This window comes from Ambystoma mexicanum, chromosome 1p, assembly GCF_040938575.1.
Source record: "Ambystoma mexicanum isolate Mex_15411 chromosome 1p, UKY_AmexF1_1, whole genome shotgun sequence".
Lineage (NCBI taxonomy): Eukaryota > Metazoa > Chordata > Amphibia > Caudata > Ambystomatidae > Ambystoma > Ambystoma mexicanum.
In genome coordinates this window covers 637,208,641-637,234,023 of record NC_090921.1, presented here as the reverse complement: position 1 = coordinate 637,234,023, position 25,383 = coordinate 637,208,641, and the positions used below count along the sequence as shown (strand labels likewise).

Genomic DNA, 25,383 nt, shown 5'->3' with positions numbered 1-25,383 from the left:
CTATACAATGGACAGTCTTACTAACCAGTTCAATGAATCCAAACTGAACATAGATAAATTGACGACTTGTCTCTTAATGGCAGTACAAGAAACTTGATTCAAGGGAGGGTAGTGGAGGATTCGTTTTTAGGAAGGGTTGAGTTGTGAGAGAAAGAATAATGTATGTTAAACTGATCGATTCCTATGGTTTGTGACGGTTAAAAAATGACAATGAAATAAAATAATGTTTAAAAGAGCATGGGAGACATAGGATTATAAGAATACAAGATGACCAATAACAAGAAGGGTGATGCAGCTCTTAAAATAGTAGTCTAATGGCATTCCAAGGACCCACGCTGTACAATTGGAAATTAGTTAAATATGTCAAGTTGAGCTAACGTACAAAGTGTAAGACATTCTCGTATATTGGTAAACGCCCTACGATTAGCCATAAATGTAAGTTATTTGTGCAAGAGTATGAAAAGTGCTAATGTTTTAAAGGCTATCTTTGAATACTTTTATTAATATAGATTGAAGTGTTGTTTTTCTTTTCTCCATCTGCTTTTAATGCGCCTTCAGTACATTGTTTGAATATTGTGATGTTTAATGTTGGATTGTATTTATTTTGCAACATAAGGTTATTTGGTTTTTCGTGTATAATCTTGGTGTTGGACTTCTTCAGAGGACTGGTATTTTTTTACTACTTGGGGCACACAATTTGTGTGATGCATTATTAATACTTGGTGTGCCTTGTAAAGCCTTGGGGGAGAAACGCGTGTAGGCATGATTCTATGACGCAGTAATGGCTGTCCCAATTGTCCAAATAACAATTAGTTTCTTTTGATATACCATTGCCTCTCTTTCTCACTGAATTAGAATAACATAATTCAACTGAATTATAGCCATTTTACGTAACCTTATTGTGAAGAGGTGTACGTTGATGACACAGCACTGTCCACTATTTAATCTTTTTGATGACCCAGGCTCAGAGTGCCACAGTGTGGTCGCGCAGCAAGTAAAACATTATTTTGACAATTACATCAAACATGGAGCCCTGGCCAAGGAATTTAACCCACATCCGTGAATACTAGCACGTGCTGCTCTGCTGTAAAACGTATCCAGTTACATTTAGTGCTTCAGGTGGGGTGGAAAGCACGCAGAAGCTGCATGGGGAGTTGACCGCCCCTTAAGCTCCAAGGCCTTTAGTTTTGCAATTGTTCTCGTAGTAGTCTGCCATCTGATTGCACAATGCACTTTTTAATATATTTTTTCAATTTAATGTTTTTGAGCATGCAAAATATAGGGTAATGTAACCAAATGCTACATGAAAAGAAGCGTTATATCGAACCATAGAAATAAAATACAAACTCAGTAATGCACACACATACACAGGTCCACTCACACCCGTTTCTTCCCCCAGACATCTAACCCCCAACAGCCAGTCGGAAATGTGAGCACATTTAGGAGGATGCGACTACTTTTGTGCACCTGTTGATAAACATTCTTTCCTTGAATTTGCTCTGGCTTTACATCTTAGTATACCGTTATGCTCGACCCAGAAAAGGTGTTGAAGTCTTGAAAAATCTGCAATGACTGTGTACAGAAAATCTATCCATTCTTGGGCTTTGACACTTAGCCATGTCTTTATCTTCTTTACCCACATTGCAGTTCTTGAATAATTCTCCCAAATTAGGCAAAATATTTGTCAATAGCAAGTAATCTATTCCTTGCAACTATAGGCACTCTTCTGAAAAGTAGAACTCTTGATAGATTAATGACCTTATTACAATTATCTTCTCTCATACACATCTCAGTTTTATTATTAAAATGTTATTGAATGTGCTTAAGTTATACAGTTAATTTAGTTGAAATAGATTAACAAGTTACTTACCCCTGGTAAGGTTCTTTCGACTGGATGTTCCTCCCACGCATTCCTGATCTATGATATCTCTAATATTCATCTTTAGCTGCTTCGGCAAAGATCATGAATTTAGATCGTTTGAAGCCTGCAAAACACTCTTGAACCTCAAAGAGTCGGATGGATACAAGTATGAGCAGCTTAGGCACTGGCTAGCGATGCCAGCTATCAAACAGCCAGCACCAAGGGAACTGTCACCCTTTGAGAATTTCACATTGTCCAACTCAGGATCCAATAGACTGGTGTCGACATTGTACAAGTTAATGAATGTGCAGAATGAGGACATTAGGTGGAACTACATGCTGAAATGGGAAAAAACTCTGGGGAAACCAATCAGTAGATCTCAGTGGGAGGACCTACGGAAGGGTATTCCGAAATTGACATGCTCCTTTCAAATGAGAGAAATGTGGGTGAAGATTGTGACCCAATGGCATTAAACCCCAGAGAGGTTAAATTCAATGTATCCGAACACTTCCAGACATGTATGGTGGGACTGCAAAGGAATACAGGGTTTTTGGCAGAAGTAAAGACGCAAATGCAAGGGATGTTCCCAAACGTAGGCCTGCTGGGGGAGAAGGTATGGTTATGCAGAATTAAGGACCAGATAGCCAAAAAATGTACAAAAACACACAGGAGGAGTTTTATGGGGTTAGTGATAGCGGCTTGGTCATCGATTGCCCAGAATTGGAAACAAAGGGACCCTCCGCTGGTGTTTGGTTGGCTTCAGAAGGTGTGGACTTTAGTGACTAAGGAAAGACTAACGCACAATATTCAAGGCACGAGCTGGTCCTTCATGAAAGAATGGGGTGTAGTGTTGGAATATCTCCAATCGGACTATATGGAGCAATGGTGACTGCATAAAATAAGAATGTTGGACATTTTCACAGCTTATGACAGATTCATAAATGTCCAGGGGAGAGTTGCTTCTGGTGGGGCGTGTTGAAGTGGGGCAGAGGGGGAGTTGGGGATGTGGTGTTCTGCTTGCACCAGAAAACAATAAAAATATTAATTAGAAAAAAATAATAAGAATTTTAAAATAATCTAATGGAGTAAGCCGAGCTGCAGACAGAACCCTGGTGCTGAAGGGGCTATGGTTGTTTATTTTCTTCTTGTGCTGTCATCTGTTCCCTGTGAGATTGTTTCTGATACGTGTGTTCAGTTGTTGGAACATTGTGAGCAATAATTGCTGTTAATTCATGAGCAGGAGCAACTTCCTACTCCGTGCTCATCCTCTCACTAGCATGTAATGTCGCAGGTTGGGCCCTGGGGAAAGGCAGGTGGGCTTTGCCCCTGTTGCCATAACCTGTTTACGCCACTGACGTTGTGTACATTGAGTGTGTATCCTCGTGATCAAACACTTTTCTTCTCATGAACAATTACACCTCTTTTCCCGTTTGCGTTTGGCAGATAGAATATGAACTTGGCTCAATGGAGAATATATTCGGCCGGTATAATGGCACATCTTCTGACCTTGGCAGCAGAGCAGTGGACACACTCCAGAAACAGGTAAGCAATGCATGTCTTTGCCTAAAGAACTGCTTGTAAATCCAGTTGCTTATATTTGTTTTAATCTATCCCAAAAATTGATATTTAAAAATGCATAATATTTGAACCCTTTGTGTTCTTTGCGTTTTACATAGTGCACTTTCGGTTGGGTTTAGTTAGCAGGAGCAGAGAGGGCACTGTAAAATGCCTTTGCTGTTCTGTTGATGCGTTCAGATATTAATGCGCCAGGTACGCGGTATGTTTCTGGGTGAGTTGTGGTGAGCATGCTGAGAGTATGAGCATCCAGAAAGGCACTCCAGATGTAGGTAGTGTGCTCGGTTTTTGTGGCAAGCGGGTCTGGATGGTGTTGGTGTTTGCACATTGGGTGGGTTTTAGAGGTTGTTTACCTAAATTGTGGTAGTGGCTAATTGATGACTGTGTGTATGGTATAAGGTAGAAACTGTAATGTTGATCATGTTGGTGATTAGGGCCCTTAGAGTCCCACTTGGGTCCATTGACTGGGTTGAGTCCATGCAGTATATGTGGGCCTTGCTTATGTACTGGAGGCATTGTGCATTGGGATGCCTCACATGTTCAGTGGGAGAGAGTTCTTGATTATTGCGCTCTGCACTCGAAGGCATGTCTTCACTGGTGGGTTGAATTGGGCGTTACATGGCATCTAGTTGGAATTGACCTCACCTTTGGCTACCGAGGGAATGCCCACCAGAGAACCGGAAGAAAATCCACACAAATGATGTGCTGTGATGTGAAATGGAGCCAGAATAGAACGATAAACTCTGGCCTTGAATAATCTTTAAAATCCTACTAGTCCTGCAGGTCGAGAAACTTAGTTCATCTACTCGACCTAAGAGCAATGCACTCGACCCATAAAGTAGATTGCGTAATTTTTTTGTATTGAAAAAACCTGGTGACACATTGAAGAAACAGGACCAGCAATTTAATGTGTATTTTCATAACATCAATTTTTTAATATTATAACTTTTCATAACATATTGGCAAGCACACTTTCTTTAACGGAAAAAACATAGCGACAGATGAAATATTACAAGTACTGCCTAACTCTCTTTACCTTACCTGGCACATCTTTTAACATGCAATTAGAAGTGAACACATCAACGTTAAATATGCAAATGTCATTAAAACGGTCTTTCCCAATTGAAGAAAGTGCATGGAATAAATGCAGATTTTCTTTCCAGAAAATGGACGTGAAAAATAAATTCAATGGGAAGAGTTTCCTGTAATGTTGCTTAAATGCAGAGGTCGAGTCTACACACATCAGCAGTTTACCAAGCCCAGTTTATCCCCACACGACGACAAGGCAACTGAATAAATGCGTGTGTAAAATAGGCTCTGTCATTGGCTGGGACTATTCTGAAACAGATGATTCCTTTTAAAAGCTGTGCACCTTAATATGTGGTGAGCAGCTATTCAACAAAATACTCTTTTTTTTTTTTTTTTCAAATAGTCCCTGCATAGCAAAATGCCAATTGGAGATATTTTACACAGGGGAGGAAACAACTTTTACTCGTACCCCTTCCCCCCTCCTCCAAAAACCTAAGGTCATGGCATCCACTCTGTGAGAAAAGTGGGCGGAAACCATTCACCTACATGCATACAGTGCTTCATCATGGGTTTACTGCTTCCAAGTGCTGTATTTACCAGGGGTGGTTTCCCCACTCCCACTGCCCAGGGTGGTTGGAAAACCATGCCGGCATGGTCTTGTACTCCAACACCACCCTCTGTCTCACTCCCACATAGCTGACGCGACCCTCTCTTACCTTGGGTAGCGAAGCAAAGGTCTGCGGGCAGAACTAGTCTCTGGCTGGACCAAGGGTACAGGCAAGCAAAGGATCCAGTGATGGTCTGCATGCCAGTAAATTGAGATGACTGCAGCGAGTGAGGTTTTTTTCGGGGTGACAATGCATTCTCCTGGCAACAATAGTGACACAGACAAGATCCCATTAATGCGGGTGTGACTCCCATATGGCTGGTTCACTATGGGTAGGTATTCACACTACATTTCTTGGAAGGCATACAGAAGATACATAGTGCATGTGCAGAGCCAAAAGATGGGCAGTAATATTCTCGTACAAACAAGCTGATCACATTCGTAATGAAATTCAATCCGCTTCGTTTCTGCTGATTTTCAAGCACTTCTAGGTAGTGGGCAGCATTTTATTATGAAAGTCATCACTCTGGCATGGTCTATTTCAATCTTGCTCTGTTCCAAAGAACTCGACGCTATTGAAAGAAGAAGCGGCGCCATATTGTGTTACTAAAGGACACTGACATTGGACAAGCAGCATGTTTTGCGTGCGAAAGGCCCACCAGCGGTCGAAAAATGGATCCCTGTGTTGGACTTGCAGTAAAAGACCCTTTCAGGGGGGTGGGCGTCGCAGGATGATATTATAGGGGGGTTGTAGATTATTAGCTATACCAGCAGAATAGGTGCTGGGAGTTCAGGATATACAGACCTGATCTGTGGGACGTGCACCCCCCAATTATAGATCCCCCTTCAGGTATGCTTGCCTCCATCCAGTTCATGTCACAAAGTTAATTTTCTCTCTTCAGATCTTAATGAAATAAACCACAACTGAGACTCACTGGGCTACAGTAGAAAGGATACGCAAAGGAGGGAGCAGCTATCCTGTGGAGCTGGTGAGCTGGATAAGCGACACCTGTATTCCCAAGCATCATTGTACAGTCCTAACCACTTATTTCCCTATTTCACTTGTTAGTGATATGAATCATGAGCCGTACTCCAGTGGGTCAGATGGGCTCCAGTGTGGTGCTCTTGGCAGATAGAGACAGTTATATGATGTAAAATATGGCAGCCGCAGCTCAATAAATTTCATTTCACTTGAGAACATCAGTGTGTGATCAGTCTTCAGGGGGCTTTAAAAAAGTTCACCATAAATGCAACATATGTTCTGAAACAAACGGAGGGTATAGTACCCGTATTTGTTACTAGGTGGCGTTTCATTCAGAAACAAGCAGGAAAGAAACGACTAATGAAACTGAAGACGTAGTAGCAATTTCCATTAGTAGGTGGCGTTTGCATTCATAAACACGCAGGAAAAATGCCTGTTAGTGACCCAGACATGTTCCAACTTCAAGCATGCCTCATAAACCTGCAGATATGTTGGTTGACATAGCAATTAAAGGGCTGTTATATAAAGTATTGAGGAATCAGATCAGTCCGAGATGTCTTTGAAGGATATGGTATATATAGGAGCGAAGAAGCACCTTTTTTTATTAGACTATATTCATATATACGTTCTTTTGGTGCAGGTATCTTTGCCATTGTGTCCCCTTAAAGCTTAACGGCAATAATCCTCATGCTCTTACAAGAGAGCTTTCACCTTGCTGATCTGCCACATGATAATTTACTAAAATTGTCTGCCCACAAGCACCAAACCTTCCAGCCTCTTTACTTTTAAGCGAGTGTTTAAATGATGAAGTGTGCAAAAGACTTGTAGCTAGGCACAACAAAAGGTGCGGTAAAAACTTCATTTGACATCAATATTTCTATTTTTTTAAATGAGGATGAGTTGGCAAAGGATTCTAGGTATGTAGATACCCACAATCCATTGCAATCTCACCCTCACATTCTGGGGAAGTGTACATATGAAATGAAGAAGGTTGCAAGTAAAGACCTTTAAAATGGAATCCTGTTCCTTTCCACGTGCAATGTGTGCTTGACTTCCCCAGCTGCTGTGTTCTCTGATTAGCAGTTGATGGCGTGTGTTAATGGTGTTGTGTCTGTGGTTGCTAGGAGACAGTATAGTTGATGGTGTGGGGGTGGAGGTGTTGCTCTAATACAACAATGCAGGGGTTGTCAGGGTCTTCTGTTTGTATTGCATTGTCGTCTTTTGTACCATGAGGTGGCCCGTGTACCCCAATTGAAACCATCTCCATTGCACTGCTAGGCATTGCTTTAGCACAGCACAAAAGTCCCATGTGGCAGGTGCAGAAGATTACCAACGCAAACACTACTATTGGTACCAGCAGTTTCACGATCGCCCCCAGCCACAATGGTACCCAGGAAAAAAGGTTGTCGAAAAAGTCCGCTTTGAATGCCAGCTTCTGTTTGCATGCGAGTGCCAAGGGTGTGCAGGGCCCCTATGGTGTTGGTGAGGAACCTGTTGTCTGCGTCATTAGGAGGCACATAGGTGCAGCAGGAATGGCAATTTCCCCAAAACCCCTACTTCCATGGGCGTGAGAAGATCCAGCACATAGCGGTACTGCAGCGTCATCAGCCAGATCGCTCGCTTCTCCATCTTGATAGTGTTGAGGCCTTGTTCAGTGTCATTGGCCAGCTGTATCACTTCCCAGCGCACAATCTGAAGCGATTTGGCATTAGTGGCTGTTTGTACTCCTGATAGCAATAATGATGCAAAAAAGGTTTCTTCCTTCCTGTATGGTTTGTATTGATCTGGTATTTCTTTGAGCAACTATGAGGAATCTTGGGACAGATAGTTGGACCTTCTCTGCAATTTTCTTTCTTCTCTTTTTCTGACAGGATACAGAATATAGGCCGCTCTGGCAGCACTGTAGTAGGGACATCCGACACTGGTGCTGGTGTTTGCGCTGACAGGCCACCTGCCCCCACTATCAGGTGTTCTTCGGGGACCATTACGAGCGCTGAGTGCAAAGAGGCTAGCGGGCAGGTGCCCCTCCATAGTGGCAGGAGGTGTAGAAATGCCTGCTGGCTGCACACCCAATAGTTATCCATCACGGCTACTATCCCTTTCTTGAGGTTGAGATGTATAATGTCTTGTTTCACCTGTTGTTGGTCCCTACAAAGACATTCCCTTCGTTGTAAAAATACAGTTCATATTCAATACAGTTCATATTCTTCCTGGTTTTTCCATTGTCTCTACCCACATGAGTTTCGCGACATGCTCATACCAGTACTCTATGCATACAGCATTCACCTTTTGGATAACTTCTTCTTTGAATCCGGCGAGACCTTCTGCCATGCAGCTCATTGTAGTTTCTTGCCATCTGTTTGCCACAAATTTCACACCTTCCTGCTTCAAATAGGATCTCTGTAAGCACTGTGTACCTCTGGGGTTTCGAGCACACTGCAACTCGTTCGGGTCCATCATCGCAAGTTGTACACTCCGTGCTTGGAAAGTGCTTCGCAGCCTGAATGATGTTAGATGGACCAAACATTGCGTCTCCAAGAGTGGAATATCTTGTGGCCTTAATACCTTCGGGTCTCCCGACACGCGTGGTATCAAGGAAGAAATGTAGCACGCCCCATTAACCCTCTTTTTGCCCACTGTGCGCATGTCCGTGTACCAACTATTACTTAACTCTGGATGGTGCTCATCTTCTAGCACATCTAGACCTAGGCCTCTGTACTTATCAAATGTTGCTCTTTTCAGCTGTCTTTTGAAACGTTTCGAATCAGTAATGTGTGAAAAATCCAACCTTGCAATAATGTTAGAAAACACCATGGGAAAAAACAGTGGCATAACCAATTCAGTGAACTTGCTCATTTTCTCTCTGCTGTCATTTGTGTGGACTAAAGAATGTACAGGAGGGCGCACAGTCTTCTGACGGGCCCATAGGTCAGTGCACACCCTCTAGTACCTGTAAAATAAGATAGCTGCACCTTGAGGAGGTTGGGGAGCAGGGTTCACATACTCCAACACAATTCAATAAGGACCACTCAAATGGATCAGCACAGAGACTAAGTTCATAAAGATTTATTCCATTTCTCTGCTGACACAGCGCAGCACTATCTCCTATGGACAAGTTCCCTACCTCGAAAGAGAACTCCCTCCCAGAATTACACAGAGCTCATTAATAGCAAAATGGGAGGGAGCAAAATGCCCCCATTTCTCTCTGCACAGTCTTAAGCAACTACATCGTTACATTAACTCATTGGGCAATTAATTTTAATTGGACTAAAACCTTCAAAAATGAAATACGCTCTAACATGCATTCCTAACTCTGCTTCGGTGCTCGGTTCAACTTATAATTGGTGCAGCTGGACTTTTCAGATACGGGTTTCGACCAGGCATGTCTGATTTGTGCCCCTTAATCAAGTTACTGAAGGCTTGATGTCCCTGAACGTCTCAACTTTTAAAATGATCTCATTACACACTTTGAGCTCCTCAGTTCTTCTTGTTCAAGCCACATTTTGGTTACATGCATTTTCATTAAAGGCATTTTAGCCAGAACGATTTTCTATCTGTGTACAGAATATCTTATTGTCCATTCAGTGCTTTACCACCATATTATATCATGGTAATGCCATTTTCGACATTATAAACACAATGCCCTTTGAATACTAGTATATTGCAACATTATAAAAAACCCTTTTCGCATAATTGCACACCAGATAAGTCCCTTTGAATTTCTCTGGTTAGGTTTAAGTGGGGGGGGGGTCTCCACTTCATTCAGCTGTTGATTCAATATATATATTGTATATATATATATATATTGGGAGGTTGGGACCTCCATTACACTCCCCCGTCTTTAAAGTTCAGTTGTTTGTAAACCAACAACTTTAAACCATATTCTATTTCCATTCACCTTAACATTTATCTAAACATTTCTTAACACGATCTTATAATGTGGCATATACTAATGTATTGTCATACTAAAAACAAACGTGTGTCATCTCCTTCCATGTAAGCCCTACTTCCTGTAACTGTGTGCCTTTAATCTAACTGTATGCCTTGGACTATTCACAGCCATTGTGAGACTCAAGAGGTTTGGTCAAGCTTTGAGGTAATCCATTAGCCCATTGTCTCGTCGTATGTCACACCTTGTCTGCAACTCCCACCCCAACAAAGTAGAATCTCTCCTTGAGCATCTTCTCCTGCCCATGAATATCATTTCACTTCGTCCTTTCCTCTTGTCCACACTCGTTCCTTTTCTGTATCTTCCGTTGTAGTTGTCATGAGTTTGGCGTCAGTGGACCGTCTGTGTCCTGTCGCCTTTTCCTTTCCATTGTGCGGTTTTCACAGTCGGTCTCCCAGGTTCCTTTGATGCTTAGACCAGAGGTCCATTGTTTTTCCTTTTCACATGAAGTTCAGTGTTTCTCTTTCAAATGGGTTCATTGTTCGATAGGTTCACAAGAGGGGACGGTTCAGCATGGGAATGCAGGGTTGGGGGAGTCTCTTTGCAGACATAATTCAGCGTCAGGGTTTTCAATGGGTTCCTCTACGATCTCCCTCTCTACTCACGCGGTTCAACATCAATTTTCCAAGGCGTACAGGTCCCTCAACGTATACCTGTAATATAAAACGGAATGAGTTTCTTTTGTAAAATAAACGGGTCTCTACTTATCTAACACATTTCCTACCCACCCATTTCCTTAAAACCTCTTTTCGCATTGGCTATTATTCCTTATTCCCTAAAATTGAGACATTCCCTCTGTTTTGACACCCCTGCCTCCTTTAAAAAGCTACACAACATTTCCTTTTAAACATTTCCCTTTTGTGGGTCATTTTTACACCATAACAAAAATACCCCCCATTCCTAGCACTGTGTCAGCTGGCTTAGACAATGATTTTTGTTTTCAATACCACTTAATACGTCATGTTCTTCATGGGACGTGTTTTCCCCTTCCAGGTGCCACATGCAACCCTAAGGAGACAAAACCATTAAAGAAGGACGTCTTCTCTTTTCCTGGTCTTCTAGGCACGTCTGTAGTAGATGACAGAAACGTCCTTGGGGATCCCGGTCGTCTGTAGAAAGTCAAAATAAAGGAAAAAGTTATTTGGGCATTTGCAAGGGGTCAGATTTTCTTCCGGACTTTAACCCCCTTCCTCCCTTTCTGCTATCAAAAAATACTCTCTGGGTCATTCTCCCCTATTCGTTGGTGCACATAAACAACTAATTCCCAACCACCCCGTGGGGTTACTTAGTTTTGGCTGGGTTCTTTGCTCAGTTTAGCTGTATTTCTTGCAGGTTACCAGTAAATTCTTACTGGTTAGCTGCACATACTTCCTCAGTTTAGCAGTAACGAATTCCTGGTTAGCTGCACATACTTCTTCAGCTTAGCAGCCATTCTTCCTGTTCCTTTTTTCTTCGTTGGTTGGACCATGGTCTATGCTTGTGCTTTGTGTTCATCCTAAGAAGATAAAACAGAGGTGTTTCGCTGCACAAAGTCCCTGTCTCACTTGATCTAGCCTACCCCTGTCTTCTAAGACTATGGCACCAATTCTTACTACGTGCCTCCACCTTTGTTGTTCCCATTAATGTTTTGCCTATTCTAATGCTTGCATACCTCTATCATAACACTCCTTTTGACATTATGAACACGAAAATAATTACTCGCCTTCAATTTTTCTTCCCTTTTCTGTGGTTGTCTGGAATGGCCATGCTGTTTATCTATTTCTCTACTCTTTCCGCACCTGATTATATCTATCTTGGGAAAAACAGCTAACTTGTGAAGACCTTGTGTCTCTTGCTACCTTTTCCTGTTACTCACCTGGATCCCTTTACCTTTAGTGTGGATCAATTGCGTGTTCACACCCTTTTGGCGTGAACTAGTACTTACCTTTTTCTCTTTTCTTCCTAGTTTAAGGCTATGCAGACAATGTCTTGTGCTTCCATGCAAGAGGTCCATAGCTTGTCTGTAAAATAAATCAAAATTGTTACTGGTATTCACAAGTTGTTTTGCTTACTTCACCATATTTACTTTAAAATGGTTTGTGCGAGTTTTTTTTCAATTGACCCAATTTTATCAGCCATACTCCTTTCCTTGGTCTTCATGGTCTCCTGATGTTTTTTATTGCCCAATGCTCCTTTTTTCTGTTAGCCAGGAAACCTCATAAGTGCTATTTGTTTTCCACTATTTGTTCTTTTTTTTACTTTATGCTTTTGAGTGTATCCCTTGTCCCTTTTATTCATTTTTTTTATTCAAGATAACCTCTCACTTTCAGTATTTCCTGATTTATTTATTTATTTATTTGTTTATTTATTTCTGTGACCAATCCTTTTGCGCTTCCTCGCCTCTTCTCTGACCCTATCTTCTCCCTTTTTTTAATCTCCTTTGCTGTTTCTGTCTGTCACGTTCATAGGCTGCTCTCTGGTTTGCTATCAAGCTGCTTACCTTGCTCTTCGCGATAAAGCTGTTCTTGCCTTAGCCTAACTTTTCTTCTTATCCTTCCGACCCTTAACTCCTTTTCTTTCTTTTATCTGTGCCTCATCTAACTCCGCCTTAGGCCTCCCATCATCACTTCCTTTCCCATCGAGTTTCAATGAGATTTGTCCTCCCATCCATTCGTCCTTTGTAAATGCTATCTCATCAGTTCTGCCTTCACTTTCTTTCCTCTTCCTTCCCTCTCTCCCTTGTTGAGAGATGCCCTTGTCTGTGCTTGATCCCCTCCTTCATTATCGCATCATCGTGTCTCCCCTTGTCCCTTGGCTAGGGATGTGAGATTCTTGTTCTTAACCTTCTCTTGCTTTTTGCTACTACTGTATGAAGGTGGCTCATAAGCGGGGTTACTATAACCTGTGGTTGCTTTTAGCTCTTTATAATGGTCAAAGTCCCCCAGGCTTACTTCCCTCGGCTCCTGTTTCAGGCGGGGCAGGCATTGCTGCAGGTGTCTCACCCCCTCTCCCCCAGTGCATATTTCAACCAAGCTGCAAGAGGCTCTTTCTCCTCTCCCTGCTCTTATATTTTTACGATTTGAGAGCAGCATAGTGTTTTTCTAGCTTTTTGTTTGTGTATGTGGCATCAAAGTAAGTTGCCATGCGTTGTAAAATGGCTTAAGATTAAGGCTCAATTTGTGGCCGCGGCATAACATCTTGTGGGCGGTACCTTTAACCCATTCCTCCAATTGGAGCAATGTTTCCCGGGCTTAACTCTGTTTCTATTGATATCCATATGTGAGTCCAATCCTCCCATTACTATGAGCGTGCATCAAATGCAGCGAGCTCCAATCCAGCCCCTTCCCACAAATTATTACATTTTTTTTCTTCGAATTTACTTGAGATCATCAATATATGTGCGATTCCTTCTCAACTGTAGAATCACATTAAACTTTTTACTTGATTTCAACCAACAAGGAGACAAAATTCCTTACATTTGACATACAAAAGGACATGTATAACAGACACTTGACAGACTAGACAAACACCAGCTGGACGCACATATACCTGCCTTCTAATGAATACCCCGACATGGGGTTTAATCAAACCCCATTTGTGCCATCTTTAATCGTCACCGTAGCCTATCGCCCCCAATTATGTGGGCTCTGGGTTCACGTTTCTTCTAACCACTCTTTAAAGCGCAGGAACAAGGCGAATCCTTACGTTTTTGTCTCAGGTGCCCCCTGGTAATCCTTACTTTTTCCCTCGGGTGTCCTCCCGGAATTCTTACGTTTTTCTCTCGGGTGTCCCCCCGGAATTCTTACGTTTTTATCTCGGGTGTCCCCCCGGAATTCTTACTTGAACCACTATTGTCCTTCATGATTCTTATTTCATTCTGCTCGCTCTTTTATTTATTTGCCATATTTCCCTAGTTTATGGCTGCCTTATTTTCCTGGAGGCCATCTGTTTCTACCTCATGCCTGTAAATGTTCATAATTTGCAGCCTGCCCCTGAATTTCTAAGAATATGTCCTTCTTCCTCTGCCAGGTCATACCTCTGGCTATATTCATTATGCTGCAAAAATACTGGAATCTTTTACTTCTCAGTCACCCAATCTCATTGGTCTTCTGCCGCGTTCATGCCTTCAAAATTGCTTGTGCTTAACTAAGGCATGCCCTAAATAATGCTTTCCTTGGTAACCTCAACACTGTCATCATGCTTTCACGCTTTGTCATTCAAGTCTTTCTTCATTCATCTAATTCCTATGGTACCAGAATCTCAACCGCCCGTCTCAAACCAAAAGTTTTTTTTAATTTTTTAATTTTTTTTCATTTAACAAAATGCTCTCCACTCTGGCTGACAAGGTCTCAAAATTGTAACCTACCACCCTTGGTATGCCTCCATGCAGACTCTCCTACCAGTCACGGTGGAGCTCCTAGAAACAATTCTTAGGAGCACCCCAAAAACCCCCTTCACTACATGTGTGCTATCCCCAAAATTTCCCAAAAGCCGGTCGCAGATGATCCAGTAACCTCCTTTAATTTCAAGGGCATTCTATAAAAAAAAGATAGAAGGCATGAATGGCAATGGACCATTCAGCTACAGGGCATCGCCTCCTCCTGCCTGCACGTTGATTTAAAACCCCATGTAAAATCTCTTGCTCCTCATCTCATGAAGTTTATCACTACCTCCTTTAATTCTAACACTACTTTTGTAGCTGTAAAACAACCCTTGCTCATACCATGCCTGGTTACATGCTACACTCTGTTTGTTGCACTTTATCGTTGGAGTGCCAATGCAGGGATGGCATTTGGGGGGGTCGCCAGGGGTCGTGTCTGCACCCCCCCCCCCCCCGGGTGTCCCTTGTTTCCCCGCGGTCCCCTTTGCTACCCTAAGAATTTAAAAATGTTTAACTTTTCTATTGTGGTATCATCAGAGGTCAAGGGTCATTGAGATGTCACTTCCGCTACCTCTTATCCTTTTGGTGGGACGACGCCCTGTGTCATTACTTCTCTTTCAGTATTATGTACGCTAATGCCTCTGGCCTCTTCCTTTCCCCGCCATACTTAAAGAACACCCTGCTCATTCATTTCTCGTGTCCTTATCAGTGTTACATTGTATTACTACGCTGCCATCCTTGCAGGCATCTCCCAAAAATCCTCACAGGCTCTAAAAGTGCAGGGTGCCCCAGTATTCAACTCTCAGTGTTCTTTGAAAGAATACACATGACTTTGTGACAGATGTGCTGCTCACTGCCCAACCATGGTGGAAAGGCTACTCTTTTAGAGCCACAAATGTAAGTCTTACACAGCGCTGGTAAATTTAACTGGTGGTGCTGCCAGGTTCAGTTCAGTCCAGTGGCGGCTGGTGACTCGAAGTTGGTGAGGCGTACATGTCTTGGCAGGAATTTGGGAGTGAGCTAAGCCACCTCACCCCACTCAGTGTGCCGGTGGCTTCTCCCTCTGCAAGGCATTTTGGAAAAAATGGCTTCCAAGATGTGAAATTTACTGTCCAAGCCCACAGACATGACATCACAAATCCTGGTCTAATTTTGAGTCCAAACAGCCTGGAATCCACTGAAATGTCTGCAATGTTTTTTTTTCCAGCTCACGGACACCTGGTCTGGACTAATGTGAGGGCATTAACAAATGCACACGAATATAATTTTATAAAGTAAAGCACCTATCAACACCCCCAAAGGCAGTTCACAAAAACTGGGAACACTGTGCCTCTGCCATACAACACGCACACACAATGAACGTAACTAAAAGTCCACATATCAGAAATACAGCAATATCTGAGCCAAGGTGTCTGCAACCAAAGGGTATGAAAGCCACGTGTCCAAACAGTGTCGAACAGGAAATTATATCGTGCCTCCTATTTGATGAATATACGTGTATTGGCCTACGCCAAGCTGCTTATAAGCCACTTGCAAGGAAATCCGTGTCGCAAGGTCTTGTCCTCAGAGTTAATGTAAACCGCCATTTTAGGTCTATCCGCCATTTTAGGTTCTCTGTAAAGTCACCCTGTGCCTAAAATGGTGGACAGTGTCATTCCGAATGTAACATGGCCATCTTGACCTCCGTGTACAAACTAATGTGTAACTTGCCCGCATGCCACATGTTATGGTCATGAACTGAGACCTTGTCCTTTGCTGACCTGTGTGTAGAGGATTACCTGTGCCAATTAAGCTAATCCGCGAGCATATGTTAAACACAATGTATCCAAATACTGAACTGTGGACACTTGTTTGACTACATTGTATAAAACTGTTTGAGAAGGCTCTGCGGAAAATACACTATTGCCATTGAGGCTTGTTGGCGAATGTATTAAAGGCAAACCCTAAATGTACAGATGCGTGAACTTGGCGCGAACCCTAGATCTGTAATGCATTAACCAATATTAACTCGCAGTAGGGTTGAACATCCTGTTTTCAAAGGTATATAAAGCGAGACTATTCCAATGTACAGTCCCACTCACTGAACACACTGGACCATGCTGGAGTTCGCTGTGTTGTACTGAGGGCCTGATAGCTTATCGGTTACATTGTCCTTTGAAACTGTTCAGTATAAAATAAAGATCTTGGTATGTTCCTTTGTAACCTGCGTTCGGTGTATTTCCTTTTGGGGTATTCAGCCTCGATTTCTTTCCTTGTTTTTACAACAGCACCCCATTGAGTGACATGTACGAGGCTGTGTCTGTGCATATCTGTGAATGTCACCAGACTCTGCCCTTTGCAGGATCCCTGCTAGCCCAGAAAGGGGTTGAGAGCGAGGAGACAGCTAAATTAGGCTATGACCTCCATTCTCTGGCTCCTTCAGAGCCACGCATGCTATAGAAAGCAACATTCACACACTGACTGCCATATTCCATTTGCCTAAGTTGCCTGCAGTCCTGCATGTATGTGCCACGGTGACTGCTGGCGCAATGACCCAGCCAGTATTTTCTGTGATGCTCGGCCAGGGCCAGATTGGCTACCTGCACTAGGCTCCTTGCCAACCCACAATAGAACGGAATAGAAATGGAGCTAAGACCTGTTTCATTGTCATCGCTGGTTCCCCCATTGGGTGCGCAGGATGGTCATACACAGCTTCGAATTCCCCCTTCCCATGTGAGTATTAAAATCCTCATTTAACAATTCAGTTATGTGCGCTCACCTTGTAACATTCGTGTTAAAAATCACCACTACTGCTAGCATTCTGTTTCCATACAGCACTTAACAATACATAAACACATACACACGTGTCGCTGCAGGGCCTACCTAGGTGAGAAGCTTTCCCGACATGCAATGCGAGAAGCAAGCATTTCTTAAATCCTGCACTTCTCCCCAGTGCCCTTGCTCATGAACTCCTTGTTACCCACTGCTGTCTTCATTTACCAAAGGGGCTAATGCCAAAGGGCTAAGCTCCCCCGTCTTGTCCCTAAATCATGGAATGCTTTTCTAGTGGATTTGGCTCAGAACCATCCATTCTCATTTCTCGCAAATGTGTCAACCATGCTTTGGTTACCTACCTTTATCATTTCCCCCCAGCAGTGTCTGTACATCTTCCCCTTTTGCTAAATTAACCACTATGCTATGTTTTGCTTAATACTCTATCCAGTGTGAGCTTAACATGCAGCTCATCCACAGTGACTATAATATATCTTTATTTGTCTTTTAACCACAGGCGATGCTTCATCACGCAGTCCCTAGTGTATGTCTTTTGCTGTAATTCTGCAAGTCCCTTCTTTTCAATAGCACCACAATGCCTACGGGCTTCTGCATGCTCTATGCTGCTAGGAATCGTTAATTCCTTGCCACACGACAGTAGACCTCAGAGACGTTTTTATTGGAGGGCTCATGGGGTGGCTGCCCATGGCCCCCACAATGCTGCCTGGTCTAAAGCAATATTCCAGTTTACATTGGGCTAAAATAGCTCATGCCAGGATAATTTGATTGCATGCTGCTGAGGCTTCAAACCCATTGCCTGACGGTTTTGACAAATACATTCTTCCTTGAGCAATTAAAACGTGCACTGCCTTTCGTTTTCATTGTGGAATACATAGTTTGGGTAACACGATCTTTGTAGCGTTACTTTCCCCTGTGGGAACGTTGCTGATCGAGCGCAATTGCCAAAGTTAAAATCCATATTCATCCACGGGGGTTCAGAAGTTGTCTCAGTGTGTTAAGCACTTATTGTAGGGATATGTGTTCATGTGAAGAATCAGAAGGGCACATCCCAGTGAGGCTGGCTGAACCATTTTTTTAAATCTGAAGTTCACAAATATACCTGCATAGTTACTTGGGTTTGCAGCACAAGCGGAGCGATTAGCAGCACTGTTCCTGCACCAGATAGGGGTTAAAATTAGCTTGCTCAGCTGGGCATTCTTAAAAACTAAGCAATCCCTTAAAAGATGTGCAAGAATATCCGTCCCAGCGGCAACCAAGTATGCAACTTCGAGACTGTGCCGCAAATGTGTTCATGCTTGTATCCTTGCTATGACAGCAGGCTGTACAGTGATCCTCGTCAAAACATATAGGATCCCTTGCATTACTGTGCTGTTTTCTGCTAGGATTTTACCTACTTGCATGCAGGAAATCCCTTTGATAATGGAGAACTGATGCTAACATCATTCCCACATTGTGTAACCCCCTTCTGTAACATTTTGGTTTTAAAATTGTCTTGTTTGGAAATGCGGGTTGCGTACATTGCAAGTCATTTTCTAACATTAGGTTGTTTTAGTTTGTTTTAAGATCTGGTAGAGAAAGTGCTCAGCTGCTTGGAATTGCAATATTGGTACAAATCCCAGCTTCACCCCTTAAACGCTGTGTGATCCTGGGCATCTCATTTAATCCTTTATACATTTTAAATGGTTGTCTTAAGTGCTACACAGCCGCATAGTGTGTTTCACTGAGAGTATGGCCTCTAGGCAATACTGAATGCTCCCACACAGATGCCTCTCATAACCTGAATGAGGCGCGCACAGGCTATCAGTAATAATGCATTTCTTGTTAACCTTATTGGCAGCGCGCAAAAGATGTCTTTTTGTCCGCGCTCATTCATCCTTATCGGAATGAATCATTCTTGTTAATTCCCCAGACCCTCCAGGTCAACCCAATAATGTATGCCTTTCCTTGAAACTCCACAATGGGGCCTAGCTTTTAGCCATCCGCTCCGAAGAACTGGGATCTCCGCTTACCAGTACTAAAATGCGAGAATCTTGCAGTGCTTTCCCCAACAGGCCGGACGCATTAACATGCAATCAAGCCCTTTTCCTACAATTGCTGGGCTGCCCTGTCGTGAGACACATTCATTCTGCATGCAATGCACTCTGTCTTTGAAATTAAATGCAATATCTAACACACATGCACTCAAACATTCTATAGATCACTGAAATAACCTCACAATTACATCAGCTGTTAGCATGCCCACCACGAGTCAAGAATAACAAAATGTGATGACCCAGCCAGATCTGAGCCCTGCGTTTCCCAGCCATCCCACGGAAATATTTAGCTGTTGTTTTCATTAATAAATATCCCCTTAGCGTGTGGTTAACACATGTAACTGCACTAGTGTATTTCCCCTATCTTTAAATGTGGGCCTTTTTATTCCATAATTCACAACAATGCTCAGAATGATTCTTTGCATTTTGCGATCTACTTTTCATGCCTTGTTTCCACGAGACCTGCAGCCTGTCTTTTTATAATAATCTGTGTGATTAAGGCAAACTTACAAGGCGCGCCTGGAGAGCATCCTCTGTGCTTATTTCAAGGGCTACTTATTTGCACATTCCTTTCTTTGTTTGATCACCGCGCTCTCGTGGACTCTTAGTGAGGGCCTGATTTATTTCTCTTGTCAACCCCCTTTTAAATATTCGTTCTCAACTGTGTTTTTCCAAACTGCTGCTCTGCTGTTAAAACGTTAAAACAACAACAAAAAAATTATCTTTAATGACTATTTGCAACCTCATACAGACATTCTAACAAAACCAGAGCTCTGTTTTTGCTTTAAGAATTTTTCAATCATTTCTTATATGTGTACACATTCCAGGCTTTCAGTTCCTGCTTCTTAGCTGGATCTCCCCTACACCTCACAGTTAAAACATTGCCACATGTTGCATTCCTTTTTCGCGCAGTGAGCTTAATGCACGAGAACAGTACTTCCATAAATCAAATATAACTCAGCCATTTCAATGCGAAAATGTATCATTCTTAGCATGATCTATCAGTTATCTTGCCTGCTACAAGGAAATACAACTTTAACTCCATAGCTGCTGGTTTGAAACACAATGTTTTTGCTTAAAGTGTACCAGCATTTTTCACTTTTGACAGGTTGTCTAACTCTTTTTGGGCTGCAATCACCACGAATTTGTGTGCTTTAAACTAAAATATCTGACCACTTCTTTTGATGCAATTTTTTGCAATTTCAAAACCTTGGCTCGACGCCAATTTTTTATTTAGCTTAAAATATCATTTTTATACTAGTTCCACTGTTTTAACTGCACACGCAAATAGTTATGCCACGAAGCGAGCCACATTCCACAACATACAAATTTAGACACATACATAGCGTGACATGTAAAAAAGTCAGACACAAACCCTGAACACCTGCATGCATGTCCCTCATTAATATTTTACTCTGGTTAGTAATTTTTGAATGCAGTTAACGTATTTGTTTTGTTCCCACATCTTGACTGCCATTATTCTTTTTCCCCGTGTTCCTGTCTCTATTGGCTATGGCAGCTTTTCACTCACCTTCTGTTCTCCCGACCCTCTCGATCACCGCCTTCTTCAGGTTATCGTCTGGTCTGCTGGGATGTGCCGGGTCCCTTCAGGCCCCGCCTGCAGTCATTGTCTATGGGGAGCTTCACAGTCTACTCAGCCCGAAATGGCGAAGGACTTGTGATATTGCCGAAGACCTAAAGTTACTTTGTCAACGGCCATTAGGTGATTTATTTTAATCAATAATTGATGGTCAAAAACCGTCCTCTGCTGCCAAATGTACAGGAGGGCGCACAGTCTTCTGACGGGCCCATAGGTCAGTGCACACCCTCTAGTACCTGTAAAATAAGATAGCTGCACCTTGAGGAGGTTGGGGTGCAGGATTCACATACACCAACACAATTCAATAAGGACCACTCAAATGGATCAGCACAGAGACTGTTAAGTTCATAAAGATTTATTCCATTTCCCTGCTGACACAGCGCAGCAGTAACTGCTATGGACTAGTTCCCTGCCTCGAAAGAGAACTCCCTCCCAGAATTACACAGAGCTCATTTATAGCAAAATGGGAGGGAGCAAAATGCCCCCACCTCTCTCTGCACAGTCTTAAGCAACTACATCGTTACATTAGCTCATTGGGCAATTAATTTTAATTGGACTAAAACCTTCAAAAATGAAATACGCTCTAACATGCATTCCTAACTCTGCTTCGGTGCTCGGTTCAACTTCTAATTGGTGCAGCTGGACTTTTCAGATACGGGTTTCGACCAGGCCTGTCTGGTTTCTGCCCCTTAATCAAGTTTCTGAAGGCTTGATGTCCCTGAACGTCTTAACTTTTAAAATGATCTCATTACACACTTTGAGCTCCTCAGTTCTTCTTGTTCAAGCCACATTTTGGTTACATGCATTTTAGCCAGAACGATTTTCTATCTGTGTACAGAATATCTTATTGTCCATTCAGTGCTTTACCACCATATTATATCATGGTAATGCCATTTTCGACATTATAAACAGAATGCCCTTTGAATACTAGTATATTACAACATTATAAAAAACCATTTTCATATAATTGCACACCACATAAATCCCTTTGAATTTCTCTGGTTAGGTTTAAGTGGGGGGGGGTCTCTACTTCATTCAGCTGTTGATTCAATATATATACATATATAGGTTGGGACCTCCATTACAAGATGCATTGTTTTTCTCTGTGTCACCATATGATGTAGGCATAATAGCTGTATTAGCATATAATGGGGACAGTTTGGCAGAAAAATTGGCACAATTAGTAGTATTAATAGTATTACCCTGTCCCCCCTTTGACCTTTCCATATTACACTACCTCCCAGATAAATCCCCAATGTAAACATTGACAGAGCAAATAATACAGCAACACAATGCATGACACAAATGTACGTGGAGGAAAATGTAGTTACCATAGTGTGGTCATGTGACTGCAAATTTTGCTTTCTTTCAAAGAAATGCACACGAGAGTTCATTTTTTATTACACACAAGAAGAAAATGTAAGAATAGAACAAGAGAGGGAGAGATGTGTGCAAAATGTGCTTAGCAGCGTTTATATTTTGTAAACAATGTACAAGAAATAAAAAAATAAAAATACTGGTGTGAAAGGCCACAAACAGTTGTGCTTCAAAATATGTATACACAGTATTATGGGTACTTCAAGCAGCATGTGCTGTCACACGTTTAGCAGTTACTCAAGCTGTGCTGGGGTGTGGCATTGGGTGCTTTGCAGATGTCCGAAAGATGTGTCCAATACCGCAGCTCTTACCTTTTAACGCCAGCGAAGTAGCATAGACAATGGTGAATGGACCATTGTCCCTAGGCTCGCTCCACCAACAGACAGACTAAATTTCGAACATGAATTAAATCGCCGGGGAGCAGCTGAAGCAGTGGTGACTTCACTGAGGTAGTTGCAGCGCTGATTGTGTCTTCAGATCGTGGCTGAGCAATCAGTTGAGAAACACATTTTACTGCTTTTGTTAAGGCAGAAAGGTAATCCTTGAATTCGTCCCCCAGAACAGAGGCAGCCCTGTGAGCATCAGATGCTTTCCTTATGGGAGATGGAGGCGTTGGAATTTGTCTCCCAAGTTACCCCCTCATGCAGTGATAAATAATGAACCTTGCAGGGCTGTGTGCGTAAGCTAAACAGTGCCAGGGGCAAACAGTACACCCAATTCTTCCGTAATGTGGTGCACAGTTTAGACGGTTTCCTCTTTAACAGACCGTTGACCATCTCCACAATCCCGTTGGCCTGCAGATGGTAAATCGTGCACATCCGATGCTTGATGCCCAGTAATGCTGTTATCTCCTTAAACAGCTCATTGAAAAAGTGAGTGCCGTTGTCAGATGTTAACACATTGCACACTGCCCATCGAGAAAAACCTCCCTGATATTATATGATAGGTTATTTATAACGCACTTAATACCCAGAGGTTTCTAAGCGCGGACCCGGGGATCGAACCTGTGTTGCTCCATGTCGTCTTGCTTCCAAGGTGAGCACGTTGCCCCTGAGCTATCCTCCCGAGACCCTGACCAAAAATGTAGCTGCACACTTAGCATCAGGATGTGCACAAGGACCTGCCTCCACCAATCGGGAGAAGGGACACACCGCTATTAAGTAACGTTACACCTTCGCCCGATGTCCGCGTGATCGATATGCAATTCGCAGAACGTCCCAGTCAGGTGAGGCATGGTACCTCGGATTGTTCTCAAAGTATGTCCAGTACTGTAAGACTGGCACATAGTACATTTAATCACCATTTTGGATATTAACTTCTGCAGATTGGGTGCAAATTAGTCCTCCTGTAAACCTGCAGCAATATGTTAGGGCACGTGTGACGGATGGTGCAGCTGGTTGAAAGCCACTAGTAGCAACTCCTCCGGCATAACCACGTTGCCTGTTATTTCCTGCCGCCACAACAAATCTGTAGGGGACTGCTTACATACTATTTTCACCCACGAATCGTTATCGTTCTCCTCCTGGGGGGGCCTGTCACTGTAGTTCTATGATTTGAGCAAGTGGTAGTGAATTATTGGATTTGGGTAGTTGAGCCCAGCCTTGTGCTATCAGTGGATATTCTGAAACATTGGGCACAGGGAGCTATGCCACCTGTTTGGCCGCTGCGTCCGCGACAGTGTTGCAGAGTGAGACCTAATCTGTGTCATTGGTATGGGCGGTGCATTTTACCACCACTGCCATGGAAGGTTGTGAAAGTGCACCTATTAGCTTATCTAGTAATGCGGCAAGCTCTACTGGGGAGCTGTTGGCCTTCCTAAAACCCCTACACTTCCACCGTGCTAATCCAGAGTGCACCATGGTGGTGATGTAGGCAGAGTCGGAATAGACAGTCACACAACACCCCTGGGATGCTAGGAGCACCTCAAGGAACGCTCTAAGCTCTGCTGCTTGGACCAAATAATGCATTCACAGCCTTTTTTGTACAATCACTTCATATTCTCCGTCCACTAAATGGACAACTGCCACACCTGTGTGTCTCAGGCCAGTCCCCTGGTCAATAGTGGCTGAACCATCAATGAAGAGGACCCCCTGTCACGATCCATGCCCCTGACCCCCTCAGGTATAACATCCCCTTGGCAGCAATGGGGCTAAAGCCCTTCACACTGGCCCCAAGGGCCTTAAAACTCCATCAGATACACCATGGAGTCAGTCCTTTGGTGCCAGGCTCATTATCAGGAATAAAGCAATACCAGTTTTGAACCTTAATCCAACATGGAGGCCTATTACACAGCTCAGTTTTTTATAACCGAGCCATGCGGTCTAGTGTTTTGGGTGTGGCTGGGCCTGGAACTACTTTACCTGGGCTATTTAAACCATACCCAAACAGCAGAACATGCTTTGAGTTATTCTGCACTCCTGCAGCGTAACGCTCACTGTGTCCAGCTCCTCCTCATCTGCTTCTCCGGCGGCCCGATCCTGAAGCCCTAGATCCGGATTCCATTAATAACCTGGAAGAACAAGAACAGCATTAGCAAGCAAGAACACTTACCTGTGAATTAACCAGCCTTGAATCCATCCTGTGCTTCGCTTACCTTGCCCATCTCTTGAGTTTGCCACAACCTGCAAAGGTAAAGAAACAAGGACAGCATTAATAACAATTCTTATCTGGGCAAGCATCGAGTCCTGGCAGCACCCTGCGCTTCGATTACCTCTCCCATCTCCGGGTTCCACCACAGCCTGCAAGGGAGAAGGGACACGGTCAGCATTAACAAAGCACTTACCTGGGCAAGCAGCGATTCGATCGCTCATCACTCCGGAACATCACCGCAACCTGTACAAAGAAGAGAAGAGAACACAGGTTAGCAAGTAACACCAATAAAGAGCGCAGCGCTCCACATCAATAACTCGCCATGGTTTTCGCCATCGGCGTGGCAACTCCGAGATCGCAACCATCCCTGTGAAAACAAAAAGGGACATTGTTACGGAACAGCATAGTGGAGCAAGACGCCGAGAAGACAGAGAAAACGGAGGGAAAGAAAGACAGAATAAAGACGGAAAAGACATTATAACTCACCTGGAAGACAGCAAGTAGAGTCGGTGTCACAGCTGGTCTGGAGCCGACATAAGGGCACACAGACCAGTGAAGCAACTAGGTCCACGGAACGCCCCGCACTAACCACGCGCCCCTGCACAGAGACGCAGTACGTAGAGTTCAACAAACAAAAACCTAAGGTGAG

The 25,383-nt window shown here is 43.2% G+C and overlaps 1 protein-coding gene across 2 annotated transcripts in view; it reads left to right on the top strand.

Moving 5' to 3' along the window:
- LOC138577950 (tetraspanin-3-like) overlaps positions 1–25,383 on the top strand; it is a 437,846-nt gene that overhangs the window by 176,296 nt on the left and 236,167 nt on the right. For both annotated transcript variants that reach the window (XM_069649670.1, XM_069649669.1), the window contains exon 4: positions 3,305–3,403. In XM_069649670.1, the coding sequence (XP_069505771.1) occupies positions 3,305–3,403 (99 nt within the window). The remainder of the gene's footprint in view (positions 1–3,304; positions 3,404–25,383) is intronic.